Source organism: Pygocentrus nattereri, chromosome 9 (assembly GCF_015220715.1).
Source record: "Pygocentrus nattereri isolate fPygNat1 chromosome 9, fPygNat1.pri, whole genome shotgun sequence".
Lineage (NCBI taxonomy): Eukaryota > Metazoa > Chordata > Actinopteri > Characiformes > Serrasalmidae > Pygocentrus > Pygocentrus nattereri.
In genome coordinates, this window is record NC_051219.1 from 1039348 (window position 1) to 1056847 (window position 17500).

General features: G+C 48.1%; 1 protein-coding gene across 2 annotated transcripts in view; it reads right to left on the reverse strand.

Moving 5' to 3' along the window:
• The window catches only part of zgc:153012 (uncharacterized protein LOC777626 homolog), a 30912-nt gene extending 17574 nt beyond the window's left edge, over positions 1–13338 (reverse strand). The window contains exons 1-4 of one of the 2 annotated variants that reach the window (XM_037541112.1): positions 13203–13338; positions 10170–11015; positions 7406–7566; positions 5673–5937 (exon numbers count right to left, since the gene is read on the reverse strand). In XM_037541112.1, coding sequence (XP_037397009.1) covers positions 5718–5937; positions 7406–7566; positions 10170–10925 — 1137 coding nt within the window. In that variant the 5' untranslated portion in view covers positions 10926–11015; positions 13203–13338 and the 3' untranslated portion in view covers positions 5673–5717. The remainder of the gene's footprint in view (positions 1–5672; positions 5938–7405; positions 7567–10169; positions 11016–13202) is intronic. The other variant, XM_017681978.2, reaches the window with a different exon arrangement.
• Positions 13339–17500: the final 4162 nt, after the last annotated feature.

The following is a 17500-nucleotide window of genomic DNA, read 5'->3' on the forward strand; positions in this document are numbered from 1 at the left end:
CTGAGTAACGATGTGTAATCACAGCGAAAACAGGGCTCATCATTAATCCCTCACCAGCGCCAGCGGCCCTTCACACAATCCCCATTAGCGCACCCCAGAGACGCTGAGCATTTCAATCTCAGACCAAACCACACGTGGTGAGCGCGTCGGCTCGGGGCCAGCGCATCGGCTCGGGGCCAGCGCGTTACCTCGGGGCCAGGGCGTTACCTCGGGGCCAGCGCGTCGGCTCGGGGCCAGGGCGTTACCTCGGGGCCAGCGCGTCGGCTCGGGGCCAGGGCTTTACCTCGGGGCCAGGGCGTTACCTCAGGGCCAGCGCGTCGGCTCGGGGCCAGGGCTTTACCTCGGGGCCAGGATGTTACCTCAGGGCCAGCGCATCGGCTCGGGGCCAGGGCGTTACCTCGGGGCCAGCGCGTTGGCTCGGGGCCAGGGCTTTACCTCGGGGCCAGGATGTTACCTCAGGGCCAGCGCGTCGGCTCGGGGCCAGGGCGTTACCTTGGGGCCAGCGCGTCGGCTCGAGGCCAGGGCGTTACCTCGGGGCCAGCGCGTCGGCTCGGGGCCAGGGCGTTACCTCGGGGCGAGGGCGTTACCTCGGGGCCAGCGCGTTACCTCGGGGCCAGGGCGTTACCTCGGGGCCAGGGCGTTACTTCGGGGCCAGGGCGTTACCTCGGGGCCAGGACGTTACCTCAGGGCCAGCGTGTCGGTAGTGCGACAGTGCTGGGCAAACGCAGGCTAGTATGATAGCGCTGGGCTAACGCAGGCTAGTGTGAGCAGAGTGTGTGTGTGTCTGTGTGTGTGGTATTTGATCACTCTGTGTGACGGCAGACAGTCTAGTGTGAAGTGCAGCTCCACACACTCTAAATATACACCAGAGAGAGACAGAGAGACAGAGAGAGAGAGAGACAGAGAGAGACAGAGAGAGGGATAGAGAGAGAGAGAGAGAGAGAGAGAGAGAGAGAGACAGAGAGAGAGAGAGAGAGAGAGAGAGAGAGAGAGAGAGAGAGACAGAGAGAGAGAGAGAGAGAGAGAGAGAGAGAGAGAGAGAGAGAGAGACAGAGAGAGAGAGAGAGAGAGAGAGAGATCTGGGCGGCAGTAAAACTGTAATCTTACAGAAAAATCCAGATTTCAGGAAAACAGACACCTTTAACTCTTGGAAACATCCCCCCTAGAACACTAGAGACACTGTGATTAGCTAGAACTGAAACTCAGAGCCTCAGGAAACTCTGATCTGGGAGTGAGTGCACTAAAATAAAACTGACCTAAACCCAGTCCCCTCTGTCAGCTGGTCCTGAGACTAACCCACTGACCTAAACCCAGTCCCCTCTGTCAGCTGGTCCTGAGACTAACCCACTGACCTAAACACAGTCCCCTCTGTCAGCTGGTCCTGAGACTAACCCACTGACCTAAACCCAGTCCCCTCTGTCAGCTGGTCCTGAGACTAACCCACTGACCTAAACACAGTCCCCTCTGTCAGCTGGTCCTGAGACTAACCCACTGACCTAAACCCAGTCCCCTCTGTCAGCTGGTCCTGAGACTAACCCACTGACCTAAACCCAGTCCCCTCTGTCAGCTGGTCCTGAGACTAACCCACTGACCTAAACCCAGTCCCCTCTGTCAGCTGGTCCTGAGACTAACCCACTGACCTAAACCCAGCCCCCTCTGTCAGCTGGTCCTGAGACTAACCCACTGACCTAAACCCAGTCCCCTCTGTCAGCTGGTCCTGAGACTAACCCACTGACCTAAACCCAGTCCCCTCTGTCAGCTGGTCCTGAGACTAACCCACTGACCTAAACCCAGTCCCCTCTGTCAGCTGGTCCTGAGACCAACCCACTGACCTAAAGACAGTCCCCTCTGTCAGCTGGTCCTGAGACTAACCCACTGACCTAAACCCAGTCCCCTCTGTCAGCTGGTCCTGAGACTAACCCACTGACCTAAACCCAGTCCCCTCTGTCAGCTGGTCCTGCGACTAACCCACTGACCTAAACCCAGTGCCCTCTGTCAGCTGGTCCTGCAACTAACCCACTGTCCTAAACCCAGTCCCCTCTGTCAGCTGGTCCTGAGACTAACCCACTGACCTAAACCCAGTCCCCTCTGTCAGCTGGTCCTGAGACTAACCCACTGACCTAAACCCAGTCCCCTCTGTCAGCTGGTCCTGAGACTAACCCACTGACCTAAACCCAGTCCCCTCTGTCAGCTGGTCCTGAGACTAACCCACTGACCTAAACATAGTCCCCTCTGTCAGCTGGTCCTGAGACTAACCCACTGACCTAAACCCAGTGCCCTCTGTCAGCTGGTCCTGCAACTAACCCACTGTCCTAAACCCAGTCCCCTCTGTCAGCTGGTCCTCAGACTAACCCACTGACCTAAACCCAGTCCCCTCTGTCAGCTGGTCTTGAGACTAACCCACTGACCTAAACCCAGTCCCCTCTGTCAGCTGGTCCTGAGACTAACCCACTGTCCTAAACCCAGTCCCCTCTGTCAGCTGGTCCTGAGACTAACCCACTGACCTAAACCCAGTCCCCTCTGTCAGCTGGTCCTGCGACTAACCCACTGTCCTAAACCCAGTCCCCTCTGTCAGCTGGTCCTCAGACTAACCCACTGACCTAAACCCAGTCCCCTCTGTCAGCTGGTCCTGAGACTAACCCACTGACCTAAACCCAGTCCCCTCTGTCAGCTGGTCCTGAGACTAACCCACTGACCTAAACCCAGTCCCCTCTGTCAGCTGGTCCTGAGACTAACTAATGAGTATGAACTGAAGTCTTTCCTCTGCTTCATATCTGTCCTTTAAATTGTGTCAACGTTTCTTGATGAACTGATGATTAATAAAAACACAATCTAACACAGAAATCTCGTTTTACTGACTGTGAAAGAGAAGAAGAGGAAGAAGAAGAGAGGAAAAGAGAAGAGAACAACATCCTGCAGTAGAGAGAACTGATTCAATACCACAGACTGGGCGTCTGATCTCACCGGCACTCACAGCTGGCCTAGTTACTACGTCAGTCTACTCACTTGCTCAGTTGTCTGACTACTTTTGTTGGACATCAAAGTGACAACATTAATGACCTATTTAGTTACTTATTTTTTAATCAATTTGTTTGTTTATAAATGCACAAATAAGTAGCTGAGCTCATAGCTTGAATATGATTCACTGTGGATATTCATATTTATTAGGACTTAATTCTAAATATGGTATTAGAACAGTTTTATTAAATCTGTACTGTACTTTTCTACAACAGAGGTCAGTATTAGGTGGAACGCGGACCTGGACCTGTAACCGATAAACCATGGAGAATTATTTCATTTGGATGGGGTGGTTCTGTTTTAATCAGCGTAACTGTTTTAACCTTTATGGTACCGGTTTAGTGGCCGGAGACACAGACCAATCACATGCGCTGTAAATATCACATGTGATGCTGCTCAGCCAATCAGATCTGTGCGTTACAATGAGCTCTGAGACTCGAGTGAGTGGCTCCACACAGGAGAGGGACGAGGAGAGAAACAGCAGTCAGAGAAGAAAGTGAGTCAGAGGGAAGTTATTCCACATGACGTGATCTAAAAAGAGAAAACTGACAGGAAATGTTGGTGAAATCTGACCGAACTGGACTTTATTTGATCTGATGTTCAGTAAATGTTGTTGAAATCTGACCGAACTGGACTTTATTTGATCTGATGTTCAGTAAATGTTGGTGAAATCTGACCAAACTGGACTTTATTTGATCTGATGTTCAGTAAATGTTGTTGAAATCTGACCGAACTGGACTTTATTTGATCTGATGTTCAGTAAATGTTGGTGAAATCTGACCAAACTGGACTTTATTTGATCTGATGTTCAGTAAATGTTGGTGAAATCTGACCAAACTGGACTTTATTTGATCTGATGTTCAGTAAATGTTGGTGAAATCTGACAGAACTGGACTTTATTTGATCTGATGTTCAGTAAATGTTGGTGAAATCTGACCGAACTGGACTTTATTTGATCTGATGTTCAGTAAATGTTGTTGAAATCTGACCAAACTGGACTTTATTTGATCTGATGTTCAGTAAATGTTGGTGAAATCTGACCGAACTGGACTTTATTTGAGCCGATGTTCAGTAAATGTTGGTGAAATCTGACCGAACTGGACTTTATTTGATCTGATAGTCAGGAAATGTTGGTGAAATCTGACCGAACTGGACTTTATTTGATCTGATGTTCAGTAAATGTTGGTGAAATCTGACCGAACTGGACTTTATTTGATCTGATAGTCAGTAAATGTTGGTGAAATCTGACCGAACTGGACTTTATTTGATCTGATGTTCAGTAAATGTTGGTGAAATCTGACCGAACTGGACTTTATTTGATCTGATGTTTAGTAAATGTTGGTGAAATCTGACCGAACTGGACTTTATTTGATCTGATGTTCAGTAAATGTTAGTGAAATCTGACTGAACTGGACTTTATTTGATCTGATGTTCAGTAAATGTTGGTGAAATCTGACCGAACTGGACTTTATTTGATCTGATGTTCAGTAAATGTTGGTGAAATCTGACCGAACTGGACTTTATTTGATCTGATAGTCAGTAAATGTTGGTGAAATCTGACCGAACTGGACTTTATTTGATCTGATGTTCAGTAAATGTTGGTGAAATCTGACCAAACTGGACTTTATTTGATCTGATGTTTAGTAAATGTTGGTGAAATCTGACCGAACTGGACTTTATTTGATCTGATGTTCAGTAAATGTTAGTGAAATCTGACTGAACTGGACTTTATTTGATCTGATGTTCAGTAAATGTTGGTGAAATCTGACCGAACTGGACTTTGATCTGATATAAGTGATACTTTATTAATCCCACAAACGGGGAAATTCCACCTCTGCATTTAATCTATCCGTGAAGTGAAACACCACATACACACTAGTGAGCACACACACTAGGGGGCAGTGAGCACACTTGGCCGGAGCGGTGGGCAGCCCTATCCACAGTGCCCGGGAAGGAATTGGGGGTTAGGTGTTTTACTCAAGGGGATCAAACCGACAACCTTCCGGTCACAAGGCTGGTTCTCTAACCTCCAGCCCACGACCGCCCAGTTAGTCCTACTCGGCTACTTCTGTAAACAGTATATGGCGCTGAGTCAGGATGCAGGTTAGACAGTATAATGTTCCGGACCTTCGCTTGAGGAACATTTCTCTAACTGGACCTGGAATTTTCATTCAAGACCCCTGATCCACAGCTTTCTCTGTCGTTTTGCATTTATGGCATTTGGCAGACGTTCTTATCCAGAGCGACTTAGAGTTTGATCTTTTTACACAGGCTGGTGTTGGGAGTCAAGGACTCTTATTGGTATAGTGTAAGGCGCTGACCCAGGTGGGGCACTGAACCCCAGTCTACAGCGTAGAAGGTGAAGGTGTTGTTAGGAGTCTTACCCAAGGACTCTTATTGGTATAGTGTAGGGTGGTTACCCAGGTGGGGGATTGAACCCCAGTCTACAGCGTAGAAGGCCGACGTGTTACCCACTACACTAACCAACCACTAGACTCATTTAGACCCTTCTACATTTCTGTTCATCATTCTGGACTTACGGTGTAAATTTGTGTAAAGTAGCATGTAACTGGAACCAGAGCAGTTTCATATTTACAGCATATTTAAAGCTCCTAGAGTGAATATCTGTAGCAGTGCAGGACAGTCTTACTGACCTCCAGGGCTGGAGTTCCTGAAGCACCTTAGCACAAAGATGGTTCTTAAATGGTGGAGCGAGTATCACACCGAGCACTCGCTCTCCTCCAGGTAAGACGATGTGAATGCTGTAGTGATTTCTGGGAAACTGGGCCAACTCCTCCACATAAACTGAGGATTAAAAATGACCGTTGTCTCTGCAGGATGACTGACAGGTGTTTTGTTTTCTGCAGGACGTGGTGTTGATGTTGAAATGTGAAGACCCATATGAGCACGAGCGAACACCTGGGCAGTGGGCGGAGACTAGAGTTAACAGAGAGGAACCTCCTACACTGCAGCGTCTGACTGTGTGCGTGTGTGTGTGTGTGTGTGTGTGTGTGTGTGTGTGTGGGCGATGTCTGCACATGTTGAAGAGATGCTGTAACACACACACACACACACACACACACACACACACACACACACATACACTCTGACACCACACACACCTGCCCTTTCACACACACACAGCTGGGTGTGGTTGGAGCAAAAGCGCCTGCGGGAGAAACAGTAGAGCTCTGAAGAACTTCTCTAGAACACGTTGTACACCAAGACTACCAGAGCTCAACCCTTAGCTCGGAATATGAACCATCAAACTCCATCACAGAAGCCCAACCCTACAGCCGTGCTCATTTCCGCTGGCGCTCCTATGGGACTCATGGTACTATGTGAGCATTTTAGCTGTTCTAGATCAAACACAGTCACCCGAAGCCTCGAACTGACATTCAGGTGCATTTGAGCTTGTATGTTGTCAGTTCTACAGTGACTCAGTGAAGAGTCCTGCCGCAAATTTCACACGTGAATAAACACAGGTTATTTTTACACACTTCACACTTCACATCTGAACTATCTGTGACTTCTCTGTGAGGATCTCATCACGCCAGCCCCCGTACCTGCTGGCAGATCAGTGCTAGCTCCATGCAGGTCGTGCTCTAAAAGGAGAAGATCCTCAGCTTTCTGCCCGCATGTGTTAAATGATCTGATCGACAGCCACGGCACCAGCGCTGCTTAGGAAGCATCTCTCAGAAAACACAGCGTGAAGCCCTCAGGAAGACAAGGCAGCGCAGTGCACCTCACGTTTTTCACACGACATAGATCAGAGCGTCTGGAGGCGTCGAGGAGAGATCCGGAACCGGAAGTTGTTTTTAAACTAGCTCATGAGAGTTCAGCAACGTTTCTATGGATACAGAATTCTTGTTATATTTTACTGTATTTATGTTTGTTTGTTTGCTTTTATTCGTTTTTTTTTTTACGTGGCTTAGACTTTCGCAGGTTCCTCATATTTATATAAACACACACAGATTCATATATATATATAGAATTTTTGCTGTGTATCACTGCTGTCAGAACAAAACCTCGTATCTCCCAAATGGTAACTTTACAGGAGAGAAGGAAAACAACCTACTTTACTTTTAATGGAAGTCAATGGAACCAGACGTCTTTCCATTCATTTTTAAATTGTGCCAAAAACAGAAAAATGACAAAAATGGAGATAGAAGGTTTTGTTCTGACAGCAATGGCGTACAGAGTATATAATATAGTACAAGCACTGACTCATATCCATCTGATACTTCCTCTTTAAAAACTACTAATATGGGAATTTGATTCATTCTTTTTTCTCTCCTCCGTCCCATTCAGCCTTTTCTAATGATAACAGTCCGTATTGATACCCGAGAGCCGATCAGATTGGGATAAATAACGCAGCGCGACTGACCTCTCATCGCTGACCAGCTCGAAGGCCCCTCCCACTCCGAACATGGACTGAGCCAGGGCCAGGGCTGAAGGGGTCTGGATTGGCGTGAGGGTCGGGTGGAACGGTCCGTCTCGAGCGGTGTGGGGTCCGGGGGACGCTGGCTGGGAGCGCGTCGCTCGGAACTGCGAGGAAAAACAAACACACTTCAGAAACCCGACTGTGGATGAACTGGAGCTCATGATTACTCAGTTAAACTCACAGACAAGACAATGAAAGTTAGTGGTGAGTTCACATGGTAACGTAGGCCTGTACGTTAAATAACCCAGGGCCCTTTCTCCACATAGCGTTTCCTATCACTGTTGTCAGATCAAAGCCTCGTATCTCCAAAATGGTGACTTTACAGGAGAAGCAAAAAACCTACTCTGCTTTGAATGGAAGTCAATGGAACCAGAACTTTTTCAAGCTAATTTTGGGTCTTTTCTGTTGGTCCATTCATCGTGAAATTTACAGACATTGTAAAGACTACCGGGAACTTTAGAACTATGTAAAAACTGAAAAACGACAAAAACGGAAACCGCGGAACGGAAATGTTCACTAATGACGTCGTTTTAAAGGCTTCCCAGCTTAGTTTTTCCAGTTCGGTGTTCCAGAACATTCGAACGGCTCTGGAAGACTCTGTTTACTGTTGTTAAGTCTATTTAAACTTTTATGACGTATAGTAACAGGTACAGTAGGCACCCTTTCTGTCAAAAGTTTGGGGACACCCAGCCTCTCCAAAATGGTTTTGATACAAATGGATCACGTCTTCTTTGTCAGTTGTGCAACGTCTCTCCACATCAAAGCAGGTTTACGAGTGACGGTGCTACATTGGCAATAGAGCTGAAGGGCCACGCCCTCTTCATCTCATTGCTGTGCTGTCAGCACTCAATACTTTCAGATGTTTAAACATCTCTGGACCAAATGAGGAGCTTTTAACAAGAAAACCGTCATTATTCCTTATTTATGAACCTCTTTATGCCAAGGAGACACACGGACGAGCGTAAAGCTGAGGGTGGAAGGTAAACACACGCCAAGCCTCAGACTAGAGGGGTTTACTAATGATCTAAAACTTTCACAGGAGGCTTTATTTCCTCACTGGAAACTGAAAATAAAACATACTACAACGTCTAACAGGCCGAGTCTCTGTATGTCCAGCGGACCGACGGCCAGACTCACCTCACCGAACATCAAAACAGTGGCATGAAGACGAAGGCCCTGGTTTTAGCCGCTGTTTGTGGTGCATGCAGCTCAGTCAAGAGCAATAAAGTGATACTTTAAACCCAGAATGCAGCTGATCAGCCAAGTCCTGCTTAGGGTCTGAAATCTGCTTCTTTAGCTGGAGCACTGGAGCTACGAGGCTAATGCAGCTAGTGGAAGCTTATAAACCACCAATTAGCGTGGTGCTAACTGCACGTCTAAACCCACAATCACAGCGGTACTGAGCCAGTTGGCGAGCTGAGCGTGACCGAGGTGGGTCCAGAGGACTGACGAGGGGAATGCGGTGGCTTGACAGCTGTGGTTAGCCAACAAGCTAGCACTGCAGTTAGCAAGCTGGCTAAAATCCCTGCTGGAAAAAAAACAGCACAGCCACGCAAACATGAGCTCCACGCTGGTCTAAACTGGTCTGGACTGGTTTATGCTGGTCTGGTGCTGCTTAGCTGATCACCCAGCTGTGCTGGTCTATGCTGGTTTTTCTAGCTGGGGTCTCTGAAGCTAAAAGTAAAACCACAATAATGAGCATAATTCAGTCATAGTACTACAGCCGCCACAGCGCTGCACGGCACACTGATCTGCAGTGATAAAGCAGAGATAACGGATGTGGTTGGCAGCAGCAGGTTGGTTAGCCAAAAAGCTAACGCTGCAGTCGGCAAGCTGGCTATCTGGTCTGGAATCCTGCCCACCTCACAGTCTCTCTCTGTTCACAGTCAGTGGGGAAGAAACATTTAGGGTCCTGGGACTAAATCAGGGCTTCCTCTGGTTTGGAGGTTCAGTGATGCTATCTGAAGCCCCGAACTGGTGCACAGAATTGAACCGGAGAGGAACGTGAGATTCTGTGCGCACCTGATATCTGTGACGTGATATTGCTCATCGCTGGCAAACAGAAGTGTGACTAGGCCTCAGGTGTGTGAAGCTGTTCAGTACCTCTAACAGGCCTGATGACGTGGTGTCTGACTCACTACTGTCTACAGACATGGACTGAAGTGCATTAGTATGGCTCTTTTTAATTGGTGGGGTTTAATGTTGCTCCTTTCCGTGTTCATAATAAATATTACACTGTCTACAGTCAAAGATCGCTAGGCCTTACTTTCATGGCGTGAACGTTGGAAAAGCTGGTCGTAGCTTCAGCGCTAAAGCTAAAGAAGCAAACCACACAAGTCTTGACTGACCAGCGTTATTTGGCTGATCAGTGTTATTCGGCTGATCCGTGTTATTTGGCTGATCAGTGTTATTCGGCTGATCCGTGTTATTTGGCTGATCCGTGTTATTTGGCTGATCCGTGTTATTTGGCTGATCAGTGTTATTTGGCTGATCCGCGTTATTTGGCTGATCAGCGTTATTTGGCTGCTCCGCGTTATTTGGCTGATCCGCGTTATTTGGCTGATCCGCGTTATTTGGCTGATCAGTGTTATTTGGCTGATCAGTGTTATTTGGCTGATCCGTGTTATTTGACTGATCAGTGTTATTTGGCTGATCAGTGTTATTTGGTATAACTATGACTTTAAAAGGGCGGAGAGTTTGTACTTACCTTTCCCGTTGCGTCCATGTCGAGGCGCAGTGGTGGGGGTATTTTTCGGGAGCGGGGTGTGTTGGGCGTGAGCGGCGGTGGTGAGAGGAGGTGTGTGTCGTGGTACATAGGTGTGTGTGTGGGTGACGGTGGCCCACTATGGGCAGCGTCCACTCTGTATCCGGCCAGCTGGTGGGTGGTTCCCTGGGAGTGTACCATGTGACCTGCTCTCAGCCCTCGCACGCCCAGCGGCTTCAGCACAGCCCCGCCCACCGGGCCCTCAGACCCGCCCAGCCCCACTGTCTCCAGGGACTCCAGCGAGTGGGCGTGCCTCATGCTGTCAATCACCCTACGGAGCCCGCGTTCCTCCGCCTCGCGCTCCATCACGTCCACACACGTCCAGCGGCCCCGCTTGTATGGCTCGCCCAGACCCTGGCCCAGCCGCACCACGCGGAACCGCGAGGCTCCGCCCCCGGCGCCCGTCTGGTCTAATGAGCTCTGCTTCCGCATGGTGACGGGAGTGCTGGGCTGGCTCGAAGTCTGGTATGTCTGGAGGGTGGGGCTTAGAGCGTGGCTGAAGGCGGGGCCATTTAGCATAGCTGTAGTGGGCGTGGTCTGGTCTCCAGAGTCTTTCTGAGCCCCATTGCTCATCAATGGGGAAGCAGCAGTTTCAGGACTGACGGGCACTTTGGGGCCGGAGCTGTCCCCCACGGGCTGGTTGTAGTCAGAGGTGACACTGGTGATTTGGAAACCGCTCCGCTTCTTCCCGCCGCTCATCCTGACCAGAGAGTGCCTGAGTGAAGGTGTTTACATCCTGGTCTTCTCAGCAGACGGAGAAGTTGGACACTTCGTTATAAACACGATGTCCTGCGGAGTGACCACCGAGCGTCTGGTTAATATCTCACAGCACAGGTAACCCCCCCTGCCCCCACCTAAACTTATTCTAATTACAGCTGGGCTCGCGCTGCCTCTCTCTTCATCAGCAGGCCTCAGAGTCCGGAGGTTGTGCAATATCTGGACACAAACACCAGCTGCCCGCTGTGAGAGAGTGGACGTTATTTATAGTGCTGCTGCTGCTTTTCAGGGCTGTTCATGTTCAGCTCTGAGTGAGACCAGCAGCACGAGCAGCAAAGGAGACATACCGGTGGCAGGGGGCGGAGCCTTAAGACTGACTGAGGGACGTGGCCTGCTGAACTGGCTGTTAACAAGCGAGAGCAGGTTTGGAGCCTTAATGTAAACACTGCTGCTAAAATGAACTAAATCTATATAAACTACATAAAACTAACAGCAATGTCCAGCAATGGGGCGGAGCCTGTAGCAATGAGGGGGTGTGGCTTGATTAATTCACTGGAAACAAGAGCAAGTTTCGAGCCTGAATGTAAACAATGTAGCTAAATCAAAACAAACAGCAACTAAACAGCAAATAAAGGCTATGGTGATATCCAGTGAAGGGGCGGAGCCTGTAGCAATGAAGGGGTGTGGCTTGTTAAACTAAAGCCCCCACATGCTACAAGCCTGAAGAGCTAAACTGAACTAAACCGAAGCAAACAGCAATTAAACGCTCGAGTTAAGAAACTAGAGCAGCAGCTACGAACGAAACTGAAGTGAATCAGTGCAAACAGAGCGTTCATACTGCAAATAAACCAGATCGGCTGTTACAGCATCGAATAAACCAGATCGGCTGTTACAGCATCGAATAAACCAGATCGACTGTTACAGCATCGAATAAACCAGATCGACTGTCACAGCATCGAATAAACCAGATCGACTGTCACAACATCGAATAAACCAGATCGACTGTTACAGCATCGAATAAACCAGATCGGCTGTTACAGCATCGAATAAACCAGATCGGCTGTTACAGCATCGAATAAACCAGATCGACTGTTACAGCATCGAATAAACCAGATCGGCTGTTACAGCATCGAATAAACCAGATCGGCTGTTACAGCATCGAATAAACCAGATCGGCTGATACAGCATCGAATAAACCAGAACTAACTTCAATTTGAACACTAAACAGGAGCAAACAGGATCAGTTACAGATCCTCTTCACACAGGTTCTCTTTCTTTCTCTTTTCACTCGTTTTCTCTTTCCCTTTTCTCTCGTTTTCTCTTTTCTCTCGTTTTCTTTCCCTTTTCACTCTTTTTCTTTTTCCATTTTCTCTCGTTTTCTCTTTGTCTTTTCACTCGTTTTCTCTTTTCTCTCGTTTTCTTTCTTTTCACTCATTTTTTCTCTTTTCACTTTTTCTCTCTTTCCCTTTTCTCTCGTTTTCTTTCTTTGTCTTTTCACTCGTTTACTCTTTAGCCATTTTCTCTTGTTTTCTTTCTTTTCACTCATTTTCTTTCTCTTTTCACTCTTTTTCTCTCTTTCCCTTTTCTCTCGGTTTCTCTTTCCCTTTTCTCTCGTTTTCTTTCTTTTCACTCATTTTCTCTTTCTCTTTTCACTCTTGTTCTCTCTCTTTTCACTCGTTTTCTTTTTTCTCTTTTTTCACTCCTTTCTGTTTTCACTCTCTTATTTTTCTCTTCACTCTTTCTCCACTCTCTCTCTTTCTCTCCACGCTTCTCTGCTGGTATGAAAGCGGGGTTATGAACACCGCGCAGGGGCAAAACAGTGAAGCCCCAGTGGGGCACGAGTTAGTGCAGAGAGGGGGTGCAGAGAGAGGGGGTGCGGGGGGGCGAGAGGGGGGGTATTAAAATTCAAATGAGCCAAAGCGTCACGTGGTACGCAGAGTACGTGCAGACTCGTAGCTCGCGCGACCCAATCGCTGTTACCAATCAGCCAACAGCGCTGGGCGTTTCTACACAGCGCCGTTATTACCACCCTTAACACGGCGTTAATAACGGTCGTAATAACGCGAGCGGCAGCGCAGCGCGCGCAGCGGCGGTCAGAGAAAGCAGAAGTTGAGACCGCTCGCGGGCAGAGTGGGCTGGGCTGGCCGCACGCGCGCTCAGTCCCTTTAACTCCTCTAACTCCGTTAACGCGTCGCTGCAGCACCGACACGCAGCCGGGCAGCCCCGGGGACGCGCGCGCGGGTGGCGGCGCTGACATACCTGCGCGCGCCCGGTGGAGAAACTTTCCTCCTCCTCCCAGCAGAAGATCCGCGAGCCTCGCGCGCGCGGGACAGTCCGAGGAGCAGCTCGCGCGGACCGAAAACCTCTGTACGCTCCCTCTGTGCCTCGCGCAGGGTCCTCCGCGCGCTCAGGAGCCCCGAGCGGAGACGCTGTTCGCCCCGCGCGCCTCCTCCACGCCGCTGCTGCTGATCCTCGCGCTCAACTCTGTTGACAACTTTCTCCCGAAGCCCCGGAAGTTCCGCCCACCGAGAGAACAGCGAGCGCGCACGCGCAGGGCCTGCGCTGGAGAGAGCGCGAGGGCGTGCGCGAGGAAGCGGGAACAGCCACTTATCAGAGGGATTTACAGAGGGGGGCGCGGAGCTCGCGCCTCGGGGGGCAAAGGAGCCAAACAGTGAACAGATAAAGAGCTTTAATACGGTTTAGAACAGCACTAGAACCACCACACACTAGAACCACCACACACTAATCACTACACACTAGAACCACCACACACTAATCACTACACACTAGAACCATCACACACTAATCACCACACACTAATCACTACACACTAGAACCATCACACACTAATCACTACACACTAGAACCACCACACACTAATCACTACACACTAGAACCATCACACACTAATCACCACACACTAGAACCACCACACACTAGAACCACCACATACTAATCACCACAAACTAGAACCAGCACACACTAATCACTACACACTAGAACCATCACACACTAATCACCACACACTAATCACTACACACTAGAACCATCACACACTAATCACTACACACTAGAACCACCACACACTAATCACTACACACTAGAACCATCACACACTAATCACCACACACTAGAACCACCACACACTAGAACCACCACATACTAATCACCACAAACTAGAACCAGCACACACTAATCACTACACACTAGAACCACCACACACTAGAACCAGCACACACTAATCACCACACACTAGAACCAGCACACACTAATCACTACACACTAGAACCACCACACACTAGAACCACCAAACACTTAGCACTGCACACTAGAACCATCACACACTAGAACCACCACACACTAATAACTACACACTAATCACTACACACTAGAACCACCACACACTAATCACTACACACTAGAACCACCACACACACTGCAACTACCACACACTAATCACTACACACTACAACCACCACACACTACAACCACCACACACTTATCACTGCACAGTAGAACCACCACACACTAATCACTACACACTAGAACCACCACACACTAATCACTACACACTAGAACCACCACACATTTATCACTGCACACTAGAACCATCACACACTAGAACCACCACACTCTAATCACTACACACTAGAACCACCACACACTTATCACCACACACTAGAACCACCACACACTTATCACCGCACACAAGAATCACCACACACTAGAACCACCACACATTTATCACTCCACACTAGAACCACCACACACTAATCACTACAGACTTATCACCACACACTAGAACCACCACACACTAGAACCACCAAACACTAGAACCACCACACACTAATCACTACACACTAGAACCACCACAGACCAGATCCACCACATACTAGAACCACCACAAATCAGAACCACTACTCACTAGAACCACCACACACTAGAACCACAACACACCAGATCAAGCGCACACTAGAACCACCACACATCAGAACCATGAAACACTAGATCCACTAGACACCAGAACCACTACACAACAGAACCACTACAGATTACAACCACTACATACTACAACCACTACACACTAGAACCACTACACGCCAGAACCACCACACACTAGAACCACTTCACACTAGAAACACACCAGAACCACTAAACAACAGAACCACTACACATTACAACCACTACATACTACAACCATTACACACTAGAAACACTACACACTAGAACCACCACACACCAGATCCACTACACACCAGAACAACTACACACCAGAATCACTACACACCAGAACCACTACACATTACAATCACTACACACTAGAACTACTACATATTAGAACCACTACACACCGATAAAGGGTTCTTTAAGAGTTCTTTAGTACAGAGAATGGTTCTATTTAGAATCATGAGCTGTATGTAGAACTATTTGCATGATTAAAGGGTCCTCTGCATGCTGAAACTTTTCTTCAGATTGATGGAGGATGTGCTGTAGATGGTTCCTTTAGAACCTTTTTGAATATGCTTTTATGTAGCACCAAAAGGGTTCTGCTATTCTTTGTCTTATGTCAAGCTTGTAACAACAGAATAGCTCTTTTTGGTGCTATATAGAACCATTTTCCAAAAAGTTCTACAAATATCTGGTTCTAAATAGTTCTAAATATGGTTCTAAATAGAACAATTCCCTTTACAAAAGAACACTTGAAGACCCATCTTTATAAAGGGTTCTGCTATTGTTAAAATGTCATGCTTGTAACAATAGCAGAACCCTTTTTGGTGCTATATAGAACCATATACAACACATTCTCCATCAATCTGATGAACCATTTCACCATGCAGAGAACCATTTATGTATGCAAATGATTCTAAATAGAAGTCATGGTTCTAAATAGAACCATTGTCATTACAACAATTTTGGATTAAAACCTAATGGTTTTAGTTCCCAAAGTGAACTGGCTGTGTGGTTATATCTAGCTTCTAACAGAACACCTTTAGAACCCAGAGTCTGGCTGGGACCCCTAAGATAGGCATTCATACATATATATGCATACTCTTAAAATGATGGTTCTTCAGGGTTCTTCAGTACAGCAAATGGTTCTATATAGACCAAAAACACAAAAAACCCTTTGCATAATGAAACGGTTCTTCAGACTGATGGAGAATGTGCTGTATATGGTTTTGAAAAGGGTTCTATATAGTGCCAAAAAGTGCTCTTCTAAAGTTACAAGCTTGTCACTGGTGCGATATAGAACCATGTTCTTTACTGAAGAACCCTTGAAGAACCGTGATATGTGCATATTTATGTATACATCACAGGAGTCATTAGGCCTTTCTCAGAGGCGTGTACTAGCTATGTGTTCTAGGTAAAGTGGAGTAAACAGGGTCCCGTCAGCGCAGCTGCGGTCATGACTCGTTCCAGGTTCCTGAGACTCTGAGCTCCTTCGCTCTCAGACACCTTCTCTGATTACGCGGCTCTCGGCTCCCAGACTGCCCTGCTGAGTCCACTTTAACGGAAACGCCTACTGAGAGAGCTCACCTGACCTCTGTCGCCCCCTAGCGGCCAGCTCTAATCATGACCTCTGCTGACAGGCCGGGGTCAGAGTTTTTACACAGAGCTGGGCGATACGGCAAAAATACAACATCACGATACTCAGAGACGCTTTATAACAATCGATACGCCACGGATTCATCCCCATTTCTCAGCCCCATTTCTCAGAATTTCAAAAAGATTCTTCAAATGTTCTTCTGTAAAGAGAACAGTTAAAGAACCCTTTTCATGGCTGCGCGGCTCTCTGCGCGGTGAAGGGGTTCTTCATTGGTGGAGAATGTGCTGTACGTGGTTCTGTGTAGCACCTGTTGGTTGGTGCAGTGTAGACTGTGGATCAGTCCCCCTGCACTACACCAATTAGAGTCCTTGGGCAAGACTCCCAACACCTTAAGTCGCTCTGGGTTAGAACATCTGCCAAGCGCTGTGAATAAATGACCTTTTTTCGAAAAGGGTTCTATGCAGCACCAAAACGTTCTACGGGGTCATGATGTCGAGGTTGTAACAACAGAAGACATTTTAGGCGCTTTATAGAACCAGTACCTTTACTAAAGAACCTTTGAAAGACCATCTTTTTACGTACGTAGGCTGCCGTGATTAGAGGCAGCATCGAAACGAGGAAGACTCGACGTGGAATCATCTTTACAGGCATTTACCCCGAGCCGCTCCCAGGCCAACTTGGAGATGTAATCCCTTCAGCGGGTCCTAGGACGACTCCGGGGGCTCGTCCCAGTAGGCCGTGCCTGGTACACCCCCACCAGGAGGCGTCCAGGGGGCATCCGGTTCAGATGCCCGAACCACCTCAGCTGGCTCCTCTCAATGCAGAGGAGTAGCGGCTCTACTCCGAGCTCCTCCCGGATGACCGAGCTCCTCACCCCGTCAGTAGAGTGACCCTGCCACCCTGCGAAGAGGCTCATTTCCACCGCTTGTATCCATGATCTTCGGTCATTACCCACAGATCATGACCACAGGTGAGGGTGGGGATGTAGACCAACCTCCTTATGGTTCAGCTC